General features: G+C 34.6%; 1 protein-coding gene across 2 annotated transcripts in view; it reads left to right on the forward strand.

The window, feature by feature from the left end:
• Window positions 1-8,024, forward strand: part of LOC132102801 (C-Jun-amino-terminal kinase-interacting protein 3-like) — a 33,463-nt gene extending 25,439 nt beyond the window's left edge. For both annotated transcript variants that reach the window (XM_059507453.1, XM_059507454.1), the window contains exons 17-27: window positions 81-128; window positions 1,094-1,235; window positions 2,960-3,002; window positions 3,470-3,550; window positions 3,640-3,707; window positions 3,790-3,938; window positions 4,028-4,199; window positions 7,196-7,309; window positions 7,410-7,508; window positions 7,633-7,725; window positions 7,849-8,024. In XM_059507453.1, the coding sequence (XP_059363436.1) occupies window positions 81-128; window positions 1,094-1,235; window positions 2,960-3,002; window positions 3,470-3,550; window positions 3,640-3,707; window positions 3,790-3,938; window positions 4,028-4,199; window positions 7,196-7,309; window positions 7,410-7,508; window positions 7,633-7,725; window positions 7,849-7,958 (1,119 nt within the window). In that variant the 3' untranslated portion in view covers window positions 7,959-8,024. The remainder of the gene's footprint in view (window positions 1-80; window positions 129-1,093; window positions 1,236-2,959; window positions 3,003-3,469; window positions 3,551-3,639; window positions 3,708-3,789; window positions 3,939-4,027; window positions 4,200-7,195; window positions 7,310-7,409; window positions 7,509-7,632; window positions 7,726-7,848) is intronic.
• Window positions 8,025-10,652: the final 2,628 nt, after the last annotated feature.

The raw sequence follows: 10,652 nt of genomic DNA on the forward strand, positions 1-10,652 counted from the left end.
ATTTCCACTGAGTTTAGCCAGTGGAGATTAAGGTCAGGGATCTAAAAGATGTTGATTAATAAATATTTAATCTTTCACAGCTCATTTGTGCTGCTGCAGTTCCTCCAGAGATATCAGGAGAGCAGACGGTACGTTCAACAAACCTTCACAATCTTTTACAGCTAATTAACATGTATGGTTCCCACACCATCTGACCAATGCATTTCCATGATTTTTTAAGTCATTTGTGACTACTGGTTATTAAAAATAATTTCATACATTTTACACTCATGCAACTTTTAGCCGATTAAGCAATTAATCAAGCAATTTTTTAGCCGATTAAATATTTTAGAGCAAAGCATAACTAGTAGTGGTCGACCGATACATCGTTCGAGGTGGGACCTTTATTTTGACGGCGCTGAGCACACATTGCTCACACTCTCCCTCTTGTTTACTGTCATTGTTAACAGTTCTGTCTAAGGATAGAAGTCTGTCTAATAATCAGATAGAACGGTAAAACAAAGGAATGAATGTTGGAATATAATTGAATGAATTAGGAATATAAAGGCAAACATTATACTTTCGTGTTTGCCTTTAGCATTAAGCAAATACGCATTTATATCATTTAAACTTTAATTAAATCTTTGAATGACTAATGAACATTTATTTTCACAAACCTGGCAAACTTAGTCTAATCCAGCTGTGAGATATTGTGAAGTGTGCATTTTTGTCATCTAAACTATATGTTTATTTTACACACTATTTTTTAATCCATTGTCAAATGATTTCAGATTTCTTAAATATTCATTAAAATATAAAATACAAATTATATCGGCTTTATATCGGCTATGGGCCGGCCACCCTGCTTTCCAAGATATCGGCATCGGCTGTCAAAAAAAACAATATTGGTGGACCACTAATAATTAGAATTAAATGGTACTCACTATAGAAATTTCCTCATTTTCAGGTTTTCCTTGAATGTGGGAAACTTGTATTTCAAAACAGGTTGTTTTCTTGTACAAAAATGCATTTAACCTCCACCTTCATCTGATTACCACGTTGCATCATGTCATTCATTGCTGTAAACATTTCACACCCCGCCTCCCATCCTCAGTGTTTTGTGTGGGCCATCACTGGACCTGCTTCCAGCAGTGAAGTCACAGTGATTGACCCGGCTCGCTCCAATACCATTCTGGATCAGTTCAACCTTCCACCCACATCCCCTGCATTATGCATCTGTGCTGTACCCCCTACTGGTCAGTCTGAGCACTGCAACTTTGTAGAGTTGACTCTGGTGTTCTGATGTCAGAGGTGAAATGAGTAACAGTAATTAAGTATTATTTTAATGGGATAGGTCACCCAAAAACGAAAATTTCCCCATGATTTACTCAGCCTCGAGCCATCCTATGTGTATATGACTGGAGTTGTAAAACAAAAAAAATGTCCTGGCTCATCCAAGCTTTATAATGGCAGTGAATGGTGGTTTAGATTTTGAAGCAAAATGAAGTGAATCTGTCCATCATATAAAGCACTTCACACGGCTCTGGGGGATTAATAAAGGCATTTTTAAATGAAGCAATGCATTTGTGTAAGAAAAATATCCATAAATACAACTTTATAAACTGTAATCTCTAGCTTTCACTAACTGTCTTATGCGTGTTCATGAGAGAGCAATGTTCCAGCAGATCATGGGGTAATATTCATTTTTCGGTGAACTATCCCTTTAAGTATAATTTGATATTTTCTTGAGTATTTCTCAAACTGAATACCTTTAAAATACTCGTTTAAAAAGGTATTTCCCACCTGTTTACAAGGTGGGAAAATGCTGCTTTTTACTTCTTGTGGTTTCAGAGTACACTACCATTCAAAAGTTTGGGGTTGGTAATGTATTTGAAAGAAGTGTCTTATGCTCGCCAAGGCTGCAGTTACATGATAAAAAACACAGTAAAACAGTAATATTGTGACATATTATTTCCATTTTTAATAACTGCTTTATATTTTAAGATGTAATTTATTCCTGTGATGCAAAACTATATTTTCAGCAGTCAATACTCCAGTCTCCAGTGCAGAGTTTCCGCTAGAAAAAAATGGTGCCGGAGTCAGATAATCCTTTAGAAATGATTGTTGATTTCGTTCTCAAGAAACAATATATATATATATTGTTTCAAAAAAAAAAAAAAAAAAAAAAAAAAATATATATATATATATATATATATATATATATATATATATATATATATATATATATATATATATATATATATATATATAATTTTTTTTTTTTTTTTTTTTTTTTTTACAATTGTCAATATGGAAAACTGTTTTTGCTGCTAAATATGATAATAATGAACACAAAACTCAATTTGATCATATTTTCCAGATCATTGTAACTTAAATCGAAAACATACTTGGTCTTACTGTGATAAACCAATCAAATAATTTTATATAAAGCCAGCAAAATCCATTTTTGTGTAAAATGCACTTGACCACAGCATGGGTCAGCGGACCTCGTGAAGAAACCTCTCATCACTTACTGCAACATAGTATTTGACGATGAATTAATAACTTTATATAATGCATATATAATTTATATAATTTTGTCAATGAATTTATTTTCGTCTTAAAGACATAGAAAATCTGGACAACTGAGAAAACTGATCAAACTATTTTTTTTTTACAGAGTTTACAGTTAAATGAATGGCAAAATCTCCTCTGCCTCAATTTCCAGTTGAGGAAAATAAAATTGCACTTTAGAATGTATTTTAAGTATCTAAGCTAGACCCTTTACCCATAACTTAAAATAGTTAATAGTTTAATATTTTCTTTATTACATTTAGCTGCATTATTTTTTACGTTTTCATGGCATTTTTCTTCAAATTCTAGTAATATTAACTAATCTAGCAGTGGGATTTTCTAAGAGTTACTGAGTGTTAATGTGTTTCACTGAGTTGTGTTTTAACTATATCTCCACTTGTGTTAGGAGAGACTCCGGGGACTGTGTGGATTGGAACCCAGGATGGAGGGTGAGGGCATGTCATTTTTATTCATTTCATCTTACTTTAGTAAATGGGCTATTCTACAGAACTGCTCCAAAGTCAGAGTTTAAAACGTCTTGAATTTTTCTTTTCTTCAAAATATTTGTATGTATGCAAATTGTATAATAATCCAAGGTTCACATTTCTATTAATTGTGCAGTTAATTCTAGTATTGTATTTTCAGAAGGTTTTGGAATATTTTTCTCTCCCTAACCACCCTTTTCATTTAAAACCGATTTTTTAGGTAGCTTTGCAAGTAGGTTTCTTCAAAAATCTTGGAGACGTTGCCACAGTAATAATCAGTTAATGGCAAAAAGAATGTTTGGAAATGTAAACTGATGTTACTGACACATTACATCAAAAGATAGAAATAACTGGCTTATTTATTTATTTATTTTTGTATTTATTTATCTATCTTCATGGGCGTATCATCTACTCGTGTTGTCCTCTTGCAGTGTGCTGATTCATTCATCCTCCAGCTCCAGGTGCCGCTGTTTGCAGTCTTTCAGTCTTTCTGAGGGGGTTCACTCTCTGACGTAGGAGTATTTTGATTCACTGTCAGTTTGTCATCTTTGATGTGAATGAAATTCCTGAGGTTTCTGTTGGATTCCTCCTATATGTAAAGGTATTCTGAGGGCGAGGTGATCGCTGGCTTGGCCAATGGGATCTTTGCATTCTTCACCCATAATTCAGGTGTGTTTGCGGTTTAGTCTGCTTGGGTGTATTTTTTTTAGATATGAGTTGTACTTATGGCTTGTAATGATAATTTTTCTAGGCATCTGGAATCTCCAGTCTCAAGAGATGCTTTCGCTTGGCACACCACCTTTGCAGCCCATTCGCTGTTGCCTTGTTAAGGATGGCTGTCTTTGGGTGGGATACTGGAATAAAGTTTACATCATCAGTGTGAAAATTCGGAAAGTAGAGGTTGGTCTCGGATTGAAAAGGTGTCATTGATTGTTCATCTCGTGCTTCAGAACCCTCACTGGTTTACATTTCCCTTTCTGTCCATTTAGAAATTGTTCACAGTGTCTGAGCGAACTGAGCAGCAGGTGCGTTTTCTGTGCGCAGGAGGAAGTGGCGTTTGGGCTGCATGCCGTTTGGATCCCATTCTTAGGCTTTTTGATTGGACAACTGGCCGCCCTCTACAGGAAGTAGATTTATCATCCATAGTGACTAAAGCTTTAGGTATTTGAATTGTATTTATTCATTAATATGGGTAATCTATGGAATTTTATTTGCATGGGTGTGTATCATTTAAAATCTTTTTTTTTTTTCTTGAAAATAAATGAATAAATGTATTTAACGAGGATCCGTTAAAAGTGAATCAAAGTGACAGATGATTATAGGGATGCACCAATATGAAATTTTTGGCCAAAAACATTAACTGATAATTCTTTATATTTGAAAGTTGGTAACTGATATGTTGGCCGATAAATCTAAATCCAAATTTGTATATAATTTTTGAGACCCTGATTACAAAAGTCTCACTGTTAAAAGCCATGTCCCAAACACTTTAACATACATTACAGCAGCCTATTACCGATATAGATAAACTGAAATGCTTTGCTATCAGCTTATTTAACTAAAGGAAACACAACCTATATTTATACAACATCACATAAAATTACAACTTTGTATATGTACAAAATGACACAAATCCACAAGTGAACAATAACTACTTGTTACCATAATGTGTAGGTTAACTTCTGTTGTGGATGCAATCTTCCTGTAACAACGCGCTGAAACACAGCAACTAACCCAAAAAATTCATAGCGTTTTATCATAATCGTGTTCTCATTATAATGTTGCATATATAAGACAATATCTCAATCATAGTTTTTAATGTTGTGCACTGCTGTTTGAGCTGCATGAAAAAAAATTTCCAGGTAAACTGAAGCCATCCATTAACTTAACCAAACGCATTCTATGTGAGCTAAATCAGATATATATGCATAAAATAAGCACAATATTACAATGTACAATTGCACAAAAGGCCGCAAGTGCTCAAGAAAACGAATCTGTGCTAGTCATGAAGGTGTAGCTCCATTGCGGATGCACTCTTCCTGTAACAATGCCCTAAAGCGGGCTAAAAAAGATGTCATAACATTATTTAACAGTAACGTTCTCATTATAGTTTTATATAGCCTATATGACAGACTTCCTTTTTGAAGTGATTCCAGTCATATTTCAAGCAGTTTAAAACTATCATGGCGAACAGGGCGCATTTGGAAGCGTCTCTGAAGGGAATAAAGCTTTAAAATATTGGCCAGATTTTCTTATTAGGTTGATAACGATAACAGTAAAAATTTACATTTATCGGGCCAATACTGATATGGTGGCTGATATATCTTGCTTCCCTAGATGATTTTATTGTATCAGGGTTTCCACAGGGTCTTAAAAAGTCTTAAATTTAGTTGTATCAAATTTAAGGCTATAGAAAAGTCTTCAATTGTACAAGAAAGAATTTCAGGAGGTCTTAAATTTGGGGACAGAAAGACCAGAATTGCGATATGGCTTAATGTGACGATTGAAGTTTAAAAGGCTATGATTTCATTAAATAAATACCAGCGCAGGTTTCAGAGTCTGTTGGTTCAGAGTCGGTGTTGCATGGCTTTGTGTTCTGCTGTTACCGGGAAACAGTTTTATTCCTGCCGTTCTGAAAGCACCTCCTGCTGGCAGAGAATGAATGTGCATTTTCAATAAGCCTGTTTTATTGGGGTAGGCAGGGTATTCTTACACACACACACACACACATATATATATACAAATGAGTGTTTATTAGTACATTAATAAATGTAAAATAATTCAAATCCTAGTTTACAATATCCAGCAGCACAGTGAACTGTTTTGAACAGCTAAATGTGGTAAATGGAGCTTGCTGACATCACCTCACACATTCAAGTTCATGCCAGCTCTTACATTAAAAATAAGATGGAAAGAATGAAACTGCAGCCTCTGGTATAGAGTGATGGAACTAAGATGTCACTTTGTAGGTAAACCTTGGAAGCGAGTTAGCCTTTTATCACTTCCGGCTCCATCGTCCCAGAGTCAATGGATATTTTGAATGGGTTTTTGGTTAAATCCCTTAAATAAGGTCTGTGGTTCACACAGGCTCAAGATACACTTTTTATTCTACGACATAAAACACACCAGTTACATCCCTCATGATTTTTTTTTTAAAGCTGTTACGTTTCTTTAAAAAGTCAGTTGCTAACAAGTTGCTAAATGGGACGGAGACATTAAACATCATCACGCCGAACAGTTTATCAATTTACAGTTTTTTCTACTTGTAGTATAATTTGTAATACAATTAATTAAAGAATAACCAATTAATAACTTAAACGATGCATAGTGCTTAAAGCCACGTTAAATTTAAATTTTTACAGCCACATGCGTTTATGGAGCATATAGATTAAATAAACCCCACCCCAGCAGAGCTAAAACCTGTTACTTTATTCACTAAAATAAGTTTAATCTTACCATATCCAAAAACTTGCTGTTATTTAATAGAATAAATGCACTAGGATTTTATCGAATAGTTCATGGAGATACGTTTTTAATTAAAATATTCATAATAATCAAGGATTTATTTACTTTTAATGCACCTTATTTCGAAATGTACAGAAAAACTTGCTTTCATATGTTCTTTAGTTTTGATTATTTCATTTACATGTGAACTGGTGGATCAATAAGAACAAAATGCATTATAAAAATCTAAACAGTAAAATATGTAAAATATTTTATGTTAATATAATAATTTATTGATATTAATTGTTTAAATTTATATAATACACATTTTTGACTCGTCCATTCTATTAAAAATGATTTAAAGGCTGAAATGTGAAGTGTATCATTTTATAAAACTTTTTGTTTTTGTGAAAACTTGTATCTGAACTGTATATCATGCATTTCACTGTCATTTCATGGTTTAATATTAAATTTAAATGAAATTAAATTTATGCATTTAGCAGACGCTTTTATCCAAAGCAACTTACAGTGCATTCAGGCTATCAATTTTTACCTATCATGTGTTCCCGGGGAATCGATACGATAGACATTGCCCTATACCCCTCTCATATGGAATTAATTTTATTTTTGCAGGTCTTTAAAAAGGTCTTAAAAATCCTGCTGAAACCGATGTATTGTGTATTTAATGTTTATTTATCCGTCTCAATTGGCAGGCTCTGCGTTCCTGTCTCTCTCTCCTCTTCAGATCACAGCCTTGTCTGTGGCCAGTGGGCGGTTGTGGGTGGGAACAGGAAGTGGTGCAATCTTCTCAGTTCCCCTGTCCCTCAGTGAGTGCTGTTTTCCCCGCTAAGAGTAACTATCCTTGAGTGGTTTTGAATCGTGACACTTCTACTTTTTTTGGATATACATTGTCTTGTTTTTTGGCAGGTTCAGAGTCCCGCTCTATACCATACTGCTCTCTTGCTTCAGCTCAGCTCTGTTACCATGGCCATCGACAAGCAGTTAAATTCATAATTTCTGCTTCAGGTTCTAAACAAATATTGTTTACTTTCAGTAAGAGTAGATGGAAGACCAGTATTGGCAACAGTATTGGGAAGAAATGTATTTTTAACTGCTTTGTTTCTTTTTGCTATTTTTGTAATCAATTCAGGCTGCCGTAGTTCCTCCAGTTCACCAGATGGCGCTGTTACTATCTCTCAGCTCATTCTCAGTGGCGGAGAAGGATACATCAACTTCCGAATTGGTGTGACTTTCCTTTTGGCAGTTATTATACTGTGACTTTATATATTTTTTTATTCTCCCATTGAGAATGTTAGTTTTTTTTTTTAAAGAAAAGCAGATAATTCACTACTTTTTTCCTCTTTAGGAGATGATGGAAGTGATGGGGCCAGTGAGTCTGTCCTACAGAGATCAGAACGAAGTCACATGATTATTTGGCAGAGCCCCACCCCCTCCGTTCCAAGCCCCGCCCTCTGAAAGCACTAAAAGCTGTTCAATCAAACAGTCCTTGAGCTTTATCAGGATAAGATTGTCATGCATAGTACAATGGTATTTCATTTATAAAGAACTGCTCAACAGGATCTCTCCAGTGTTAGTCTTAATGTATGTTTTCAAATTCTCTTATTCTGTATTTGATCAGTGATTTTTTTTTTGTTTGTTTGTTTTTGTACACAATTATCCTAAATGCCATAACAAAGACAGGTTTTGATTGTAATGCTAGGCCAGAAATTATTAATATAGTTTTTTTCTTATTTTCAAATCATGAGGAGTGATGCATGCAAACTGATATGCTGCTGGTCATTACATTAAGTATTTTTGAACACAATCAGTTGGTTGCTTGTCGTGCATTAGATCAACTGGAAGCTTGCACAAAGATAAATAATTTCAAAATGACAAGAAACTGACCATGTTTGACACACTACCTACGTTGTAAAATTTACATCTATAGTGCATATACTTCAATCTGCATTGTTTATTGTGAGGTTTTATAGTAAATTTTTTGTTGTAAAATGAATATAGTCTTCTGTATGACATTTTTGCAGTATTTTTTGAATGGGGGAATGTGTGGCTCTTCCTATTTAATGAGTGAGAGAGAAAGTGACTAAAGTTGCGTTAATGTTTTGTCAACTGGAAGATGTGTTATGAAAATATGCAACTTTGTAAAATACATTCACGCTATTATTATAAATTGAGTTTTGATCTGAAAAGTGATTCAGTATTATTAAAATAAAGCACTAAAGTGGCATTAAATTTTAAAATACGAAAACTGTGTCAGTGCTTGAAATTTTATCACCCATGTTTTGTACAACAAAATGTTCTGCTGCAAAGAGAAATACAGAATTGTATAATAACACATTGTATAGTCGAGGTGTCAGACAGTCGACTGCAGCCATCGCTATATCGTCCAGTACGGTAGGTGGCGCTGTCACGAAAAACTAGAGTCCTAGAACTGCGGTCCTGAATCTGCAGCCTCCGGTTGTGCAGGAACATACTATTGCTGTATTCTGCGAGCTCAGTTCATCTTCAGTTCTCGTGAATTCAGTTCATAATTCATTATTATTTATTATTATTATTTTATCTTGCAAGCACCACTAGCAAAGAATCGGCAGGATTAATAAGCTCTGCTGTCTGCCGCTTCTCTGCTGTTGAAGATGAACTGAGCTCGCGGTTGCCGCCTGTCGGTGCAGTACAGAAGCAAGAAAGGGGCGTTTCAGCGCCGCCCACACATTCAAACAAATATTAAAGCATCATCTCATCTTTTACCCACAAACAAAAATACGAAAAATCCAGCTACATTTTCGTTTTGCGTTTCTTAAACAAAACGAAAATCAAACCGTTTCTCATTTATCTTTATTTATTTTTAAATAGAAAATCAAATGACCAAAAGATACACGGACCCAATGCATTCAGAATCCACGATCAGCGAAAACGAATCTTTGAAAAACATTAACAAAAATGAAGCATATTTGAAGAGCCTGTTACATTTGTGCGACTGAGTTCATTTTTTTCATTTTCGTTTCTTTTACTTTTGTAATGGCATATGTTTGATAGTTTCAGAAAAAGTTACGTTCAGTTTTATAAAGTTACGTTCATCATTATTGAACTAAATGTAATTCCATACGTTTTAGGCTAAATTAATTTCTATGAAAGTTAAGCCCCATCCTCGCGAGCTGCGACCCGTCATCAAGATTCTTAACTTGTCGCGAATCGTCCAAGCCTGGCCCGAGGGGCTCTAGTTCTGCTACATCAGAAATACATTTCTCAGTTATGAGGAGAATAAGAAACTGGCTCTGATCTAGCACACATTATGATTAGACTGAACATTTGTCAGAAGAGATGAAAGAAAAATAGTGGTCATCTACACAATTCGGGAAAGAATTAAAACGCTGCATATTATATTAAAACGTTGCATAGCCTATTATATTAAAACGTTGCATATTATATGTTTATTGTATATAGTATATGTCATTTACGCGTTCATGAGAAGGCCCTGGTAGTCTCTAAAAAATGCATGGTTTAAAGGCTCAAATTTGAGGTTTATTATTTTATAACTTATTTTGTTTTTGTGAAAAACCTGTATCTCAGCTGTAAATCAATTGCTATTTCGCCGTCCCAAACATGAAAGAAACCCATTATACACTGGACACAATTGGGGCACTATTGTGCAGCAGCAAGCATCACAACAACAGAAAAAGGATCCTCAAAGTTGTTCCAGGTAAATGTGTGTAAATGTAGAGCCCCATTCCAATATTTTGCCCGGGGCCACAATTCACTAAATCCACCCCTGGTTATTTGCCAAATTCTCTGAAAATGCCATCTGTAGCAGTCACACTTGTCTGAGCTTGTGCGTGTGTATGTGTGTGTCTTACATTGCCTTTATGCAATACCATTTATGGTGTGGAAATTTTCAGATTTATAATTGATTAATTAATAAAAAAAATATGATATAAGTGATGGTTTTTTCTTTTTTCGAGCAATCAAATCAATACAAAGTATTGTGTGTGAAAAGATAGCTACTGTTCACTTATAATATATATATATATATAATAAAATAAAATAACACCCTTGGTTTTACTACGATTAGGGAAGTCGTGGCCTAATGGTTAGAGAGTTGGACTTGCAATCGAAAGGTTGTGAGTTCGAGTCTTGGGCTGGCAGGAATTGTAGGTG

This window comes from Carassius carassius, chromosome 24 (genome assembly GCF_963082965.1).
Source record: "Carassius carassius chromosome 24, fCarCar2.1, whole genome shotgun sequence".
Lineage (NCBI taxonomy): Eukaryota > Metazoa > Chordata > Actinopteri > Cypriniformes > Cyprinidae > Carassius > Carassius carassius.